The sequence below is a fragment of the Saccopteryx leptura genome, chromosome 7 (assembly GCF_036850995.1).
Source record: "Saccopteryx leptura isolate mSacLep1 chromosome 7, mSacLep1_pri_phased_curated, whole genome shotgun sequence".
In the NCBI taxonomy this organism is placed as follows: Eukaryota; Metazoa; Chordata; class Mammalia; order Chiroptera; family Emballonuridae; genus Saccopteryx; species Saccopteryx leptura.
Genome location: NC_089509.1, coordinates 54,857,124 through 54,875,100, shown reverse-complemented (window position 1 = coordinate 54,875,100; position 17,977 = coordinate 54,857,124). Strand labels below are relative to the sequence as shown.

Sequence of the window (17,977 nt, the reverse complement as noted above, 5' to 3'; positions counted from 1 at the left end):
GGCGCTAGAGTGGCTCTGGTCGTGGCAGAGCGACACCCTGGAGGGGCAGAGCATCGCCCCCTGGTGGGCAGAGCGTTGCCCCTGGTGGGCGTGCCGGGTGGATCCCGGTCGGGCGCATGCGGGAGTCTGACTGTCTCTCCCTGTTTCCAGCTTCAGAAAAATACAAAAAAAAAAAAAAAAAAGTCGAACAATTTCAAAGTCAATATATGCTTTACAGATGATGCCCAAAAAAGAATAAGGATATGAGCTCCCAAAGCCTTCCCTTTTTTCTTTTCTTCTCATTCACCATCAAAAGAGGCTATTACACCCTTGCTGGATGACTCTCAGTGGATAGAGCATGATCACAGCGCACTGAGGTCACAGGTTTGATCCCTAATCAAGGCACTTCCGAGAAGTAATCAATGAGTGCCCAACTAAAAATAGGACAATGAGTTGATGCTTCTCTCTCTCTCCCTTCCCCCTGACCCTCTTTCTCAAATTAATGGAAAAACTTTTTAAAAAATGAGGCTTTGCAATGGCATTGTCAGTTTACACTGACATCTGCAAGCATTATTCAAGAATCTTCATAACAAATTATAACTAATGGACCATTTTTAGAATACCAATATCTTTCTTCTCTCCCTCCCAAGGGAATCAATTTCATTCTGAAATGTATCGAGGAAGATGTGAACCAACATTTTTTCAGCACTCAATGTAAAATCTAATCTCTTTCCATACATTTCTCATTTAATACACCTCCTCATACACAGATATGTACACAAAATGGAGAATATAAGATTACATCATCTAACAGTGGAAGAAATCAAGGTACAGAGAGGCCAGTTTATTAGTTGAAGGCCAGAGAGTTGAAATAAAACAGGACTCACACTTTTTGACTCCAAAACATTCCAACTTAATAACACTGCTTTCCAAGTTAACTATCAACTCTGAGACCTATTATATATATATATGGACTTAGGTGTCAGAAAGACATGGATGAACCCCGCTCTGCAACTCACTGGGACAAGTGTCTTAAACTCTCCAAGACTCAACACTTGTCTGCAAAAAGGACAATAACAAGACTTCTCAAGAGTTTTGAGGATTAAGTGAAAGTTTCTATAAAATCATTTAGCACAATGGGCATCAGAGTAAGTGCCCAAGAACTAGAAGACACACTTGGTATTTATATTCCTGCCACCTTTATAATAGGAAACTGGAATTGAACAAATGTCACTTTTTAGTATTTTTAAGAATTGTTTTACCTTACCTCTTCCATATACTTACTTTTTCTTTGTGTTCTGTAATGTTCTGCTCAGCTTAATTGCCAGCTTCTGAAGTCCTTTGGCATAGTTAAACTCCAAGTTTGCCCTGTTAGCAAAGGGACTGTTAGAATGCACTGGCTAGAAATCAAGCAATCCCCCTCTACCCTACCCCCTACATACACGAAGAAGAGAGCTCAGGCTGACAATACAGTGCCTACATAAAGAAGAGATGATTTGTTTACTATAAAGTTCCTCTTATCCGGCCCTGGCCGGTTGGCTCAGCGGTAGAGCGTCAGCCTGGCGTGCGAGGGACCCGGGTTCAATTCCCGGCCGGGGCACATAGGAGAGGCGCCCATTTGCTTCTCCACCCCCCCCCTTCCTCTCTGTCTCTCTCTTCCCCTCCCGCAGCCAAGGCTCCATTGGAGCAAAGATGGCCCGGGCGCTGGGGATGGCTCCTTGGCCTCTGCCCCAGGCGCTAGAGTGGCTCTGGTCGCGGCAGAGCGACGCCCCAGAGGGGCAGAGCATCGCCCCCTGGTGGGCAGAGCGTCGGCCCTGGTGGGCGTGCCGGGTGGATACCTGTCGGGCGCATGCGGGAGTCTGTCTGACTGTCTCTCTCCGTTTCCAGCTTCAGAAAGAAAAAAAAAAGTTCCTCTTATCCTTAGACATAATCATTAAGGCTATTCCAGAAGATCCCACAAAGGGAGAGCATTTTCTTACTTGACCTTCTTATACACTAATGTCATGGGTTGCATTTCATCTTTCCCCAACTCCTAAAGATGTTGAAGTCCTAAACCCTGGAGCCTGACAATGTGACCTTATTTGGAAACGGGAACTTTGCAGACAATCAAATTAAGATAAGGTCATCAGGGTGGGTCCAACCTCAATATGGCAATGTCTCTATTAAAAGGGGAAATTTTGAACATGGAGACAGACACAGACACCGGGAGAACACCATGTGAAGATGAAGACAGAGATCAGGGCAATGCATCTATCTAAAAGCCAGCGAATGCTGGAGATTGTTAGCAAACCACCAGAAGCCAGGAGAGAAGCATCATCAGATTCTCCCTCACATACCTCAGATGGCATCAACATGGTCAACCTCATGATCTCAGACTTCAGAGATAGAACAATAAAGTTCATAGTCTGTAGTACCTTATTACAGCTGTCTTAGCAAACTACTCCAACTGGTAGGGAACAGAAGGCTTCCTTACTTATTCTGGGACATTAGCACTATCAGATAGCTGTAGATTATAATAGCTGGCAACAAAGTGATAAGTTATGATAAAGTTAACCAAGCAGGAGCTTTCTAATGGGAAGGTGCTAAGGTGGCTGATGCCAGATTTAGAAAAATAAGGTGACCAGTCGTGCTCCTTTAGAAAGGACAGTCCTTCTTTTGTAAGTTTTGTCCTCCTTCGAAAAGGGTCCTTCTACATGTTTTCCTTTTTGATTGGAAGACTAATCTGTAAATATCCATATTTGATCGATGCCGAGTCGATCCATTGCGTATGATGTGACATATTTGTATCTAAATGAGTACTTTTTTCTTACAATTATTATTAAAAATTATAGGCATTTAAGCATAATTACAATATAAAATATTAGCAATGTTTTTATTTTGCATGTATCATATTATAGTGTATTATTGTTGCAATGAATAAAACGTTTCTTTTATTTATGATACTGTTTTCTTCAATTTATTTTTGTCCTCCTTTTCATTGTAAAAAAGTTGTTCACCTTAAGAAAAATGAATTTCTCTTACACTCTCTGCAGGATATGACTCATAGGAATCTGGACATGCTCTTCAAAAGATAACTCCTTAGTTTTTTTGGATAGATCGAATCATTCTCATCTTAAATTGATTTTACCATGTTTATAAGGCTCATCTACAGACGAAATAAAAAAGTATTTCTTTTCTCACTTTTCACTGAGGATAATAAAATGTAGGAATTCTAATTCAATTTATATATTTTTTCTTTTTAAATATGAACCAGAGAGGTTTTCATTGCATATTTTTTAGTTTTTAATTTTTTTATTATAAAATATCTTTAGAATTATTTATGACTTCATTTTCTTTTTGGTACAATCCCAGAACTTCCTAGTCACTAACTTCGTACCTGCATTTTCCCCCCACACAAATTAGACTCAATGTTGTAAACTGAACAGGGAAACACAACTGTTTTATAAAATGGAATACAGAGATCAGAAGCTATTGGTCTGTTGCTAGATTTTTATTCATTTCTCCCTGTTAAAACTGTACCACCACTTTTTGAAAGAACAAACACTATTATAGAATACATGTTAAGGCCAAGGTTCAGAAAACACGCATTTTGTATCAGACTTTGACCAAATATGAGGAAAGATTAAACCAAGTATTTTAAAATAATGGAGCTGGTAAATAAATATCTTATTGCACTTAAAAACAGATTTCTCTGCTCTAGGAATATGTTCTAATTGACAGAGAGATAGAGTGCTGGTCAGCAGCAAGCTGGGAGAGACCGTCAGCTTGATGAACTTGATGCTCTGTAATCCCAGGAGACCTCTATCATTCAGTGGGGCGGCATTAGGCAACATAAAAGGGTGTAATTAGTTCTATTGAGAGTTTCATAATTAAAATATGGTAATTGCTCAGGCTAAGGAGGGTCTCAAAGACTGGAATGAGGGCTTCTGACCTGCATAATCTGACCCCTGCTTTCTTTTCTGATTTTTCTCTCCCACATGAAAAATACAGTTTCCCCTTGCTCACTGTATTCTGCTTGTGGCCAAATGTCATCCTGCTTCAGGGCCCTTGCACTCGCTGTGGCCTCTGCTGGGTATGCTCTCTACTAAAGAACCATATGGCACGGTTTTTTTTTCTGCTTAGCCTTTAGGATGTGTTGCATGGTCTGAAAGACCTGCAAGAACATGAAGGCATTCTCCTTCATGTAAACTCTAACAGGTCATGTTCAATTATCACCACTTCAGGGGCTACCTTGTCTAAAAGAGCGTCCTTGGGGATGGAGAGACTTTGCTTGGGGCGATGAGTGCATAATACAGTGTGCAGATGGTGTTTTATTGAGTTGTACACTTGAAATCTGCAGGGTTTTGTGAACCAATGTCAACCCAATAAACTCAATTAATAAAAAAATAAAAAATTAAAAATTAAAAAGCATATTCTTTACTATCCCCTTACAACTTTATGTCCTAAAGCTCATCACTTTCTTTTTGTTTTTTAAACATTTTTTTAAATTTTATTTTAATTTTATTTATTCATTTTAGAAAGGAGAGAGAGAGGGAGAGAGAGAGAGAGAGAGAGGAAAGAGATAGAGAAGGGGGGAGGAGCAGGAAGCATCAACTCCCATATGTGCCTTGACCAGGCAAACCCAGGGTTTCGAACCGGCGACCTCAGCATTTCCAGGTCAACACTTTATCCACTGCGCCACCACAAGTCAGGCATCACTTTCTTAAACCACGTATTTTTTCAGTGTACTTCTATGACCACCCCTAGAATGTAAGTTCCATGAAGGTTTAGAATTTGTTTTGTTCATTGCTGTCCATCAAGGCTTAGAACAATGCTCAGCAAAAAATGAGTGCTTGGAATATGTGAATAAATAAATAAATGGACTTGCCATCAGGCCTGCGTTAGAATTTTTAACTGGTTTCTGCAACAAGTCTGTTCTCACTGCATCACTTTCGAAAACTTTAAACTGCCAAACTCTTTAGACGTATTTCTATAGGTGTGAGCTATGCTCAGCCCTGATATCTAGGACACAGCTTTCCAGCACTTGGAATAGCTAGACACACAAACCCCTCCCTAGTCTGTTGCTAACCAGAAGGTTTTTTAGGACTTTCCTTCCTAGCATTCTTAGAAGTAGCACATAGAGCATTAAATATGAGAAAGTATTTGCCATGCTCAGCTCAGAGCTGGGCACCAAACAAGTTCCTAATAAATATTAATTTTTCTAACATGATTATTATTATGTACCCCAAAGGATCTCTACACATGCAGAACACTCCAGATACACAGAGGTAGGGTTGTGGGGGAAAACCCAGTTTGTAATTCCATCAGCTCCAGAACAAGTCAGAACGGCTTGTAATGCTGTCAGGCATGGCCTCTTCCTCAGGATTCAGTGTCACTTAATGAATGTTCTTGCAGGCTGCACAACGTGTCCTAAAGTCTAAGCAGAAATAAAAAGAACAATACCCAGAAGGAAGTACTGCTTGCCTTTAAATTACTAACTCAATCAGATCCAGCGAGGGGAAAATGTTGGGCTTTGGTGGCAAGAAAAGGAGAGGGTCCTGCTCACATTGAAGCCACTGCTCTTCCGTTTTGAGCCTGGCCATCTTTACTCCCAAACTCTGGCGTTTCTGCTGGTAGGAAACCAGCTGAAAGAGATTCCATGACCATACACCCATTCTTGTTTTGGAAGCTTTCTCTTTATATTCAAGTGACTTAGAAGTCTATAATAGGGCTGATTTGTAAATATATATTTTTTACAGGCTGGTATATAGCTTAAAATTCCAAACAGGGCTCTCTTGACAAACATGTTGCCTGTGTTCTGCCTAGACGCAAAATAGTGCCATCCAACATGTAGTGGGCACTTATAACATCCCAGGTGCCATTCGAAGTGCTGTAAATATGATTCTTCATTGAAGCCACGATTACTCCCACCAGGTATGCACTCTTACTCTACCCATTTCATGGAGAGGAATAGCAAGGCAAAGAAGACATGACAGAACTGGAATTCAAACCCAGCTTGGCTCCGGAACCTGCTTGAGAACCTGCCTGCTTAGCCACTCCAGCCTCCTCCTGCTCTGAAACTGTGGGGAGAGGCAGGAGATGGACAATCATGGGGGAGTCAAACATAAGTACTTTTAAAGATTGATGTTGCGCCTTACTTTGCCTTTAATTGTAGTGCTTCTTTTTTTGTTTGTTTTGTGACAGAAACAGAGAGGGACAGAGAGAGGGACAGATAGACAGGAAGGGAGAGAGATGAGAACTATCAACTCTTCGGCACCTTACTTGTTCACTGAATGCTTTCTCGTATGTGCCTTGACCAGGGGGCTATCGCAGACTGAGTGACCTCTTGCTCAAGCCGGCAACCTTGTGCTCAAGCTGGTGAGCCTTACTCAAAGCAGGGGAGTCCATGCTCAAGCCGGTGACCTCGGGATTTTGAACCTGGGTCTTCCACGTTCCAGTTCAGTGCTCTATCCACTGCGCCACCGCCTGGCCAGGCTAATTGCAGTGCTTCTGAACACCATAGCTCCTGGTGGCTTAGCAGCCTCAGTACAGACAGAATGAGTTTCTCAGCACTTTTTCCAACAGCAACAGTGCTGTTGTAAGGTGTGTTCCCAAATAGGGAGGAGGTGTTAAGAGTCTGGAAAAAGGAAGGGAGGGGTCTGTAATATCAGCTGTCACCAACATAGCTCTCTGAGGCGGGGCCGAGTCTGAAAGGGCTCCGCTGAACAGCACTATTGTATCCTTTGTCTGTCTACCTTTCAAACAGTGAAGGGTTTTAGAACTAGCATTCAGATTGAACAAGTGAAGCAGGCTGCAATCATCTCCTCTTGCCTAACCCTAATGACCATTTCACAATCTTCAGCAGATTGTGATAAGGTGTCAAGGAACTTAAAAATTGTTAAAATTAGTATTTTAAAAGGAAAAGTCAGGCCCCTTACCCCTTCTTTCTGTAGAGAATGTACACAGAAGAATGCAGGAGCTTCCTGGCTTACAAGGACAACTGGGTCATCTAGTCATAGTTTAGCTGATTCCTAGAATTCTCTGAAAGGGTGCCTGGGGCCACTTGCCACACAGAGCAAGGAAAATAGAACTTATCTGAAAACCTTAGAAAGCAATGTTTACATACCTTAATCAAGAATACCTATGCTCGAACTCACCTGGGCGATGGCTTCCAGGTGGGCAGCGCCATCTTTAACAAAGTGAGCATAATATATTTTATCTGCCCAACACAGGCTGAGCTCTATATTAGGCCCTTGTAAAGCCAGTAAGTATCCAAGGTCACCATCACCGCCGCCTGGCCCATGCAGGTTCGCATTGGATTCGGACAGTCGGTAAAAAAACAACAATCCAAAAACTGATGGGCCATCATCTTTAATCCTAGCTTACACCCGGCGGGCAAGTAAAAACACACACTGGGCTCCAAAACCCACTCACATTCAGTGCTCACAAAGCTACTGACTTATTCCAGTTTCCTAAAATCAAAGGTTTCTAGCTCACCAGACTTTATTCACCTCTGTTCCCCATCTCCTTCCTTCTTCTCCCTGCACAAACTCTGCACAAACTGGCTTCTCACTTAGCACTCCACCATCTTGGCTGCTTCTCCTGGCCTCCTCCACGTGGCCTTTCTCTACTCTCCTCTCTGCTCTCTAATGCTAATCTCAGGAACCAAGAGAGCAAGCTTCTGTTCTGCCCCCACTTTATAGTGTAGATTCATAACATTTAATCCAATATACAAAATAGGGGAAGTCTCTAATACAAACTCACTTATCTGAGGCATGATGGGATTGTACCACCCCACATCAAAAAGGGGGGGAAAGGCTTAGTCCTAAAACCAAGCCCCAGGCTACAAGAATCCTGCCTGCCCACAGCCCTCCCCCAACACACATTAATATCACCTGGGCGACAAGCTTCCATGTGGGCAGCGCCATCTTTAACAAAGTGAGCATAATACATTTTATCTGCCCAACAGCCCTAGATGATTTGGGATTGTGCCCCATGTAGCTAGCCAGCTAATTAATAAAGCTTCTCCTAAAATTTCTCCTGTAACCTGCCATGGTGTCTCGATGTAACCTGCAGAATAAAGTACACTACTTTATAACACGATCGCTTCACAAGTCAGAAGGAAATGAACTAGGGTTGGGAGGATGGGTTTGGGCATACAAGGAGGAGGACACTGTGGCTGGGCTGTCTTTCTGGTGATTTTGCCTGCAGATGAAAGCTACCCAGGCCTCTGGCCCTAAATGATCTTTAACTTAACAGAGGTTAATGGCTAAATTTCCCCCTGGAGAAAATAGTTTTAAGAAGTTTCATTCCACTGGCTAACATAGAAAGAATTGTTACTTTTATAAGCCAGCTGTTTGTAAATTAAATAGACAATGCCATGTGGCTTGTCTGTGCTTATAGTCTAATAGAACAGTGTGTCCATATATCCTTTCAGAATTCTTTCTCAACAGGAATGAACTGATTTCGGTGTTTTCCCAAGGCAGAGATGGCAGTGCGCGGTCCCCTCCACACACACTCTCCCTGCCCCCACAGCTGCTCAGCCCTTTATCATGGTCTCCCTCCTAAAAGTCACCACATATGCAAAGGGAGTCAAGGCAGGCTGAGCTAATCTCAGATTGAAACCTAGAATTTTCATTCCCTTATTAAAAGTCAGAAACATGCTTGTAAGAACACTGTGCTTAATGTTCTAGCTCTATAGCTACCTAGTAGGAATTGAGATTCCTTCTCTAAGCAGTTATCTTGGTGCATGTGAAATTGATGATGTACATACCTGTTGATGGGCAATTCAATTGCAAAATATCCAAGTAAATTTTCAAGATCCAAAAGCAGAGAAATAGCATGCACTGACATTTCATCCATTTATGTTCAGATTTCCTCTCCTCATGGAGAGGGAGGTTAATAAATTTTCACTAATAAATGAAGACCAACCAATAAGCCAAAGACCAACATTTGTCTTAGAATTTAAACTAAATTATACTTTTGAAAGAAAAGAGAGATGGGAAATATGTGGCATCAGATTCAATACTTTCAGTAAAGCACAAAGTAAATTATAAGAATGTAAGTAACCATGCAATCAATTTTAGTGTCTTGCCCTAATAAAGTTAATATTTTTTAAAGTGGTAAGAACAAAGAAACAAACATTCAAACATAAACTGTAGCTCATCCTTCTGTCTTCAAGAAATTAATTAAAAGAGATATGTATCACTATGTTCATTGCAATATTATTTATAATAACCAAGATATGAAAGCAACCCAAGTGCCTATCAACAGGTATGTAGATAGCCTGACTTGAGGTGATGCAGTGGATAAAGTGTCAACCTGGAACGCTGAGGTCACCAGTTCAGAACCCTGGGCTTGCCTGGTCAAGGCACATATCAGAGTGATACTTCCTGCTCCTCCTCCCCGCCCTTCCATCTCTAAAATGAACAAAGTCTTAAAAAAATAAATGAGTGGATAAAAAAGCTGTGGTACATATAAACAATGGAATATTATTTAGCCATAAAAAATGAAATCTTACCATTTGCGAGAGTATGAATGGGCCTAGAGGGTATTATGCTGAAAGAAATAGGTCAGACAGAGACTGTCAGGCAGATAAGTTGTATTTTGCTCACTCTGTTAAGATGGCCGCTGCTCTCACATGGTGATGCTCTCACCTGATACAGCTAATTACCTTTCTTGCTTGGGAAGGGGCTTGGTTATACTAATGTGTGTTGGGGAGGGACTTTCGCAAGAAAAGTTTTAAAAGGAAGAGCTAGGAGGCCATTTGAGGAGAGTGATCACGTTCTTGTAGAGAGGAAGAGCCCATGGTGTAGCAGGGCAGAAAGGCCACATGGAGAAGGCAGCCCAAATGGCGGAATGATGAGGTGAAAGCCTTTTCTTTTTCTTTTTGGTTTTTTTACAAGTTTATTTTTGAGTATCACAAACTTCAATTAGAATATTTTAAAAATATTCTGCATACATGTAACAAATCTGACAAAAGACAAGTATCCAGTTTACTTGCATTATACTATGAAGTTTTAACTGAATAGCCAATTAACATATTTAAAATATTAAGTACAGTAACAATGAAAATGTCAATGCATTAATCTGAGTGTCCTACCACTATGCACGTGATCATGTAACACTACTAATAATTACCCTGGAACATAGGCAAAATGTAGACAGATGAATTTTCCTCAAAAATAAGTTTGAAGGATTAAATATCATTATTATCATCATCACCATCACGACTAGTGATGAAGCTGCTGCCTGTGGACAGCCGTCCTTCTTCCCGAATTTTCCCCAAACCAACCACAGTCCCTTTCTCATTAGAATCATCCAACAACTTCTCACAGGATTCTTCATCAAATACCTTCTCATTGGAATCATCCTCTTCGAACACGTTTTCATCTATACCTTCTTCATCCTCTTTTTTTCTTTCTTTTTTTTTTCTTTTATTAATTTTTAGAGAGGAGAGAGAGTGAGTGAGAGGGAGTGAGAGAGAGTGAGAGAGAGAGAGAAGGGGGAGGGAGGAGCAGGAAGCATCAACTCCCATATGTGCCTTGACCAGGCAAGCCCAGGGTTTTGAACCAGCGACCTCAGCGTTCCAGGTCGACGCTTTATCCACTGCGCCACCACAGGTCAGGCCCCTTCTTCATCCTCTTTTGCATCTACTTCTTTTTCATCTGAATATTCAAACACCTTTCATCTGCATCATCTTTGTCCTCCCTTTCTTTTTTTTTTTTTTTTTCTTTTTTAATTTATTCATTTTAGAGAGGAGAGGGAGAGACAGAGAGAGAGACAGAGAGAGAGGGGGGAGGAGCTGGAAGCATCAACTCCCATATGTGCCTTGACCAGGCAAGCCCAGGGTTTTGAACCGGCGACCTCAGCATTTCCAGGTGTCCTCCCTTTCATCAGCATCTTCAAGCCCCTTTTCATCTGCATCTTCTTCCTTCTCTTTTTCGTCAGACTCATCATCAGAAACTTTTTCATATGTATCTTCCTCTCTTTCCTTTCCATCTGATTCATCGTTAAACTCTCTCTCAGAGCCTTCCTCATCAAAAGCTCTTTCAGAGCTGTTATCTTCAAATTCTGATTTTTCAGAGTCATTTTCTTCTCTTTTCTGAGATTGTTTTCCTTAAAATCCTCGTCAGAGCCATTCTCATCAAACTCTTTTTTAAGACCATTTCCTTCCAATTCTTTTTCCAACCCATCTTCAAACAGCTTTGCAGAGCAGTCTTCTTCAGATTCTCTTTCCGACTTATCTTCACGCTCCTTTGGGGGGCTGTTCTCTTCTCCAGACTCCTGTTCAAGGCCATTCTCTTCAAAATCAGTTTTGAGTCGCCTCTTTTTAGATTCTCTTCCCGGTCCCTTCACTTTAGACAAGGGGTCCCCAAACTACGGCCCGCGGGCTGCATGCGGCCCCCTGAGGCCATTTATCCGGCCCCTGCTGCACTTCCAGAAGGGGCACCTCTTTCATTGGTGGTCAGTGAGAGGAGCATAGTTCCCATTGAAATACTGGTCAGTTTGTTGATTTAAATTTACTTGTTCTTTATTTTAAATATTGTATTTGTTCCCGTTTTGTTTTTTTACTTTAAAATAAGATATGTGCAGTGTGTATAGGGATTTGTTCATAGTTTTTTTTTATAGTCCGGCCCTCCATCAGTCTGAGGGACTGTGAACTGGCCCCCTGTATAAAAAGCTTGAGGACCCCTGCCAGGGGTCCCCAAACTACGGCCCGCGGGCTGCATGCGGCCCCCTGAGGCCATTTATCTGGCCCCCGCCGCACACCCGGAAGGGGCACCTCTTTCATTGGTGGTCAGTGAGAGGAGCATAGTTCCTATTGAAATACTGGACAGTTTGTTGATTTAAATTTACTTGTTCTTTATTTTAAATATTGTATTTGTTCTCGTTTTGTTTTTTTACTTTAAAATAAGATATGTGCAGCGTGCATAGGAATTTGTTCACAGTTTTTTTTATAGTCCGGCCCTCCATCGGTCTGAGGGACTGTGAACTGGACTGTGTAAAAAGTTTGGGGACCCCTGCTTTAGACTCTGTTTTAGGACTACCCTCTTCAAACTCTTCTTTGGGACTGCCTTCCCCAGACTCACTTGCAAGGTGCTTTTCATGCTCTCTTTTGAGCCAGCTTTCCTCAGACTTTCTTTCAAGGCAGCCTTCTTCCGCCTCTTTTTTGGAGCCACTTACTTTAGCATCTTCTTCAAATCCTCCCCCATCTTCTGTTTTTTCCAACTTCATTTCATCTATAGGTTCTTCAAATATCATTTCAGCTGTGGCTTCTTGAGCATTCACTTTAGATGTGCTAGGGTGCTCTGAAAAATGCGTTACTCTGCAGGGCCCTGCCCTTTCTGAAGCACAGAGAGACTCTGAATGCTGAAGACCTTTGCCGGCCTCAGGAGCATTGAGGAAAGCCTCCCATCCTTTCAGCCTTTCCTCCCTTTCTCTTGTGGTCTCCTCCACCTGGTAATCTGTAGTTCCATCCCACATTTGGGCAGTGATCTGACGGCCACCAAACCACCGTCGATCAAGGGTCTGAATACAATAATCAGCTTCCTCTGAATCCCGGAAGGACACAGAGGCCACACCATCTGGGTTTCTATCAAAGAGAAGAAGCTTCTTAATTTGGCTGAACTTGGAACACTCGACTCGAAGATCTTCTCTGATCTCATTCAGCACCAACAGATCATCCTCAAAATCCATAGGATGAAACATATTTTTGATGATGACAACTCGCTCATGGCGCATTTGGGATGGCCCATTCCTTCTCTCAGGTCTCCAATCCAACTGCTTTTCTTGCAGAGACAGCTTTTTCTTGTAGTCCTTGCACTTCTTCTTCTTCCTAGAGGCATCATGTGTCCCCTTCAGTTGAAACTTTGCCACCTCCACATGTAATTTCATCTTCATCCAAAAGTTTTAATGCAAGGTCCACAGATTCCCTCTTCAAGTAAAGCAAAGCCCATCTTCTTTAAGATTTCCTTGATTATTTTTGTAAAGCTTGACCTTAAATTCTTCTGTTTGAGGATCTCTCATAATAATGCCAAACTTGGACACGAGCTCTATAAATTCATCCACTGTAATGTCTGGAGGCAAATCAGACACATATACATTTGTATTTCTGTCTTCATCAACATGAAACCATCCTGATTCAGGCTTTCTCTTTTTTCCCCTCTTTTTGGAATCAGTGGGTTCAGGGGGGTTTCTTTGTGGAGATTCCTCATCAGGTCTAGCATTAACATCTTGTACATCTGTGGTAGAGCTGGACGCACCATCATTAGAAAAGCCATAATTGGCCTGATATGTAGCAATAAAATCTTCAGTGATCTTGGGGAACCAAGCCTTCTTGTCCAGGTCTCACTCATAGGGGGTGTCATCTGGCGGCTGCCCAAAAGAATCGGTTTCTTTACCAGGATCTTTCTGGGTGTCTCCGTCCTTGGTGTCTCTGTACAATTCTTGCATTCGCAACTGCTCATCAAAGTCCTCGTTCGCATCCAAGCTGTTGCCGCTCACAGTGCCGACTCAGCCGCGGGGACCGTCCAGCAGAGCCGGGAGGCCAAGACAAGACTGACTCGTTCCGCTGGGCCTTAGCGCTGCCGCGGAATCCAGGGCGTGCCACCGCCACCTCCTACAGGGTCTGAGGCGACTGTAGCTCCCAAGGCAACGTCCGGAAGTAACTTGGGAACCGAAGCCTGTTCAGACTGATGCCGAAAGCCTTTGATTCTAGGAAAACTCAGATGAATCAGTGGCTTTGGGAGCCCCAAATGGAAAGGGTAGTGTTTCCTGCTGTGTGTTTTTACTCACTTGCTGAGTGTAAAGAATAAAGGAAAATGGCCCACTAGTTTTTGCTCTGCAGTTTCTTTACCGTCTGTCTGAATTAAATGTGAACCTGCAAGAGCTAGGCGGCTGTGATGGTGGCCGCCGCTACTGGTTTACAGAGACCAACAAAGATCATATGATTTTACTTATACATGGACTATAAAGAACAAAATAAATGAACAAACAAAACAGAAACAGACTCATAGATACAGAAAATAAATATGCCTAACCAGGTGGTGGCGCAGTGGACAGAGCATCAACCTGGGACACTGAGGTCCCAGGTTCAAAACCAGAGATTGCCGGCTTGAGTGCAGTGTTATCTGGCCTGAGCACTGGCTCACCAGCTTGAGTGTGAGGTTGCTGGTTTGAATGTGGGATCATAGACATGACCCCATGGTCACTGGCTTGAAGCCCAAGGTCGCTGGCTTGAGCAAGGGTCCACTGGCTTGGTTGAAGCCCCCCCAGTCAAAGCACATATAAGCAGCAATCAATGAACAACTGAAGTGCTGCAACTATGAGTTGATGCTCCTCATCTCTCTCCCTTCCTCTCTGTCTCTCTTTATCTCTCTCTAAATAAAATAAACAACCCTCCCCCCCAAAAAAAATTGATGGTTGCCAGGGGAGGGGGTTGAGGGGTTGGGTTATAAAGGTGAAGGAATTAGAAGCTACAGATTGGTAGTTACAAAGCAGTCATGAAATGTAAAATAAAGCATAGAGAACATAGTCAACAGTATTGCGTTAACCATGTATGATGTCAAGTGGGTACTTGAAATATCAAGGGGATCATTTTGCAAAGTATATGATTGTCTAACTACTATGATATACTCTGAAAACTAATGTAAAATAATATTGAATGTCAACTAAACTGTAAAATATTGTAAATAAACAATATTGAATATCAATTGCAAAATAAAATTTAAAAATACATATATAAAATGGAACTAAGGCTCTTTCAAGCTTAAAAACAGTAAATGAGAGAGCTGTAAGCCAGTGGCCACTGCCATGGCCATGCAGGTTCTCACTGGATTTGGGCAGACGGTAAAGGAACAGTGGAGCCAGAAAATGGTGGGCCATTCCATTTATTAAAGTCTCGTAATGGTGGAAGGATGAGCAAACAGGCAGGGAAGATGGTTTCCCTTTCTCCCTTTCTCTCTCCAGACTCACCCGAACTCACAGGCCCCCACAAACAAAACAGCACTCCCCAGCCAAACAGGCCAAGCCCAAATCTCCCAAGCCCCTCAGCACTCTTGTGTGTGCTCTCTCTCTCTCTTCCTCTCTTCCTCTCTTTCTCTCTCTTCCTCTTTCTCTCTCTCTTTCTCTCTCTTCCTCTCTCTCTTCCTCTCTTCTCTCTCTCTTCCTCTCTTTCTCTCTCTCTTCCTCTCTCTCTCTCTCTCTCTCTCTCTCTCTCTCTCTCTCTCCTCTTCAGCAAAACCAACTGGGGGGAAAACCCCTCCAGCAAACAATAGCAAACAATGGCCCCTCCCAAGCAGGAAGGCAATCCTCAATTTGCAATCTGCTGCCCTGAGGGCAAGCACCACAACCTTTCACAGAACACACACACACACACACACACACACACACACACACACACACACAGACACACACACACGGCGCTGCCCTGGGCCAATGTAAAATACAAGGAGCAAACCAAACACACTTGTTTACCCAACAGAGAGCCCTCCCTTCATTATGAATTAAGAAGGAATTTTAGTAATCTGAAAATCTTTGTTTGTAATATCATACCCATCTCTGGTCTCCTAATTTCCACTAACAACAACTTTTTGGTTGGGGACCAAGTATGCTGACATTTTCTACCCAAGTTTTATCAGTTAACCTTTAGAAAGACAATCACAAGCTCATCTTGCAAAAGGGCTATATTTAAAAGCTGGTTAGTAGCAATTTAAAAGGCATTTTTACGTGCAAGCTCTGCTATTTGAGTGGCTGGGTTCTCTGGCTAGCCCACAAAACCCACATCAGCATTACTGCCCGCCTCAATTCTGGTTCCTGAAAACAGTATAAAAGAAGGTGAAATGAGAGGATGAGACCAGGACAACACCCTTTGTAGGGGTCCAGTCTGAGGGTCCCACTGAGCAACTGCCCAGGGAGTGGACAGCTGTGGTAGCTCTAGAACTTCAGACTCTCTGTGTCTGCTAATTTCTGAATGGGGTGAGTTTATAACAGGGTTTAGGGGAAGTGTTGTGGAGGAAATCGGGTAAAAAGGACAAGAAGGGGAGTTTGCAAAACATTTTACCTAGAAAACAAAATTTTATACAGAACCCATTATATTGTAAAACTCTATGTTCTAATTAAGTGAGAGTGGGAGGAAGGGGCTGAGCCTTGCCCATTTAACCATCTCACCCCCTAAAATGTCCCCTGAGAGCCCCTATAAGGCCAGTAGCCAGGGCCACCATCACAGCAGCCCAGCCCATGCAGGTTCGCATTAGATTCGGACAGACAGTAATGAAACAAAGGAGCCAAAAACTGGTGGGCCAGTAGCTTTAATCCTAGCTTGCACCCAGTGGGCAAGTAAAAACACACACTAGTCTCCAAAACTCACTCATTCAGTGTTCACAAAGCTACTGACTTATTCGAGTTTCCTACAATCAAAGGTTTCTAGTTCACTAGCCTTATTCACCTCTGTTTCCCATCTCCTTCTCTCTACACAAACTCTGCACAAACTGGCTTCTCCCTCAGCACTCCACCATCTTGGCTGCTTCTCCTGGCCTCCTCCACATGGCCTTTCTCTCTCTCCTCTCTAATACTAATCTCAAGAACCAAGAGAGAGCAAGCTCCTGGCCTGCCCCCATTTTATAGTGTAGAAACCAAAACCTTTAATCCAATATACAAACAAGGAAGTCTCTGATACAAAGTCACTCATCTGAGGCATAATGGGGGTCCTCATGAGAGTGCACCACCCCATATCAAAAAGGGTGGGAAATGCTTAGTCTCAAAACCAAGCCCTAGGCTGCAAGGCTCCTGCCTGCCCACAGCCCACCCCCAACACACATTAATCACGTCCATCCCAAGTAAGAAGGGCAACCAATACCATCACCTGGGCGACGGGCTTCCACGTGGGCAGCGCCATCTTTAACAAAGTAAGCATAATATATTTTATCTGCCCAACAAGCCCAAAGACTGGTATGTTACCAAATTTGAAAGCTGATGTCCCTATCCACAAAGGACCCTAAAACTCTGTGAAGGGAACTGGACCAGTATCCCTGAGAATTCAGGACTTTCACAGCAGTGCCCTGAACTTGGAAGATGTGCTTTCCCAGAGCCTGGGTTGGGCTGGGAAAAAATCAAAATGTATCATGTCATCCACTTCCCCAGTTGTGAATTAGGAGTGAATGAGAGTGTGTTTGTACTGCATTGGATTGCGAGAATTAAAGTAAAAAAGACTAAAAATGAGAGACATCTAACACAGTGGTTGATCTATAGATTGCACTGGATAAATGGTCTCTTCTCTGATTTTTTTTAAAGATTTTATTTTAATTTATTTTCGAGGGGGGGGAAAGAGAGAGAGAGAGAGAGAGAGAGAGAGAGAGAGAGAGAGAGAGAGAAAGGGATAGGTACAGGAAGCATCAACTCCCATATGTGTCTTGACCGGGCAAGTCCAGAGTTTCAAATTGGGGACCTCAGCGTTTCAGGTCGACACTTTATCTACTGCGCCACCACAGGTCAGGCTCTTCCTTTATTATATTATTATACTTTCCCAGCTTTTGTTCAAGACAATATTACATTCTATATATGTAAATTTCTTTGACACACACTTATTTCTTCCTCTTCAGAAATAACTTAATTTGAACTTAAAGGTTATGAGTGCCTGAAGGTACTGAGTCACTCATACATTAATGCCTTTCTTCACTCAGTGAGCATCTACTGCACACCTGCTCTGTGCCAGGCTCTATGCTAGTTGCATGGGTTAGAAAGACCCTCTAGGAATTCAGCCTCTAGTGGAGGAAATAGACAAATGAACAGAGAATAACAGTGCAGGGCAGTAATAGCTGTGAGGAGCTTTTTTGAGACTGGGGACTGGAGTCAAGGAAAGCCCCGTACAGATAGATGACTGAATCTTACAGAAGGCATTGACTAGAGCCTGGCACTGATGGCGAAGAAGTGTCTACAAGGCAGAGGATATAGCCTGCACAAATGTGGGGTCCCATGATAAGGGGTAAGAGTGGGTGACAGGTGTGGCAGGGACCCATTG

At 42.8% G+C, this 17,977-nt stretch overlaps 2 protein-coding genes across 2 annotated transcripts in view; both read right to left on the bottom strand.

Annotated features, from left to right (window-relative positions):
- Positions 1-17,977, bottom strand: part of NOSTRIN (nitric oxide synthase trafficking) — a 100,261-nt gene that overhangs the window by 34,011 nt on the left and 48,273 nt on the right. The window contains exon 3 of the mRNA XM_066346495.1: positions 1,264-1,347. Coding sequence (XP_066202592.1) covers positions 1,264-1,347 — 84 coding nt within the window. The remainder of the gene's footprint in view (positions 1-1,263; positions 1,348-17,977) is intronic.
- Positions 10,157-15,517, bottom strand: LOC136378675 (17S U2 SnRNP complex component HTATSF1-like). The gene is given in 8 exon segments (XM_066345821.1): positions 10,157-10,366; positions 10,588-10,645; positions 10,851-11,055; positions 11,058-11,310; positions 11,980-12,853; positions 12,855-12,906; positions 12,909-13,472; positions 15,514-15,517. Coding segments are annotated over 8 exon segments (2,220 nt in total).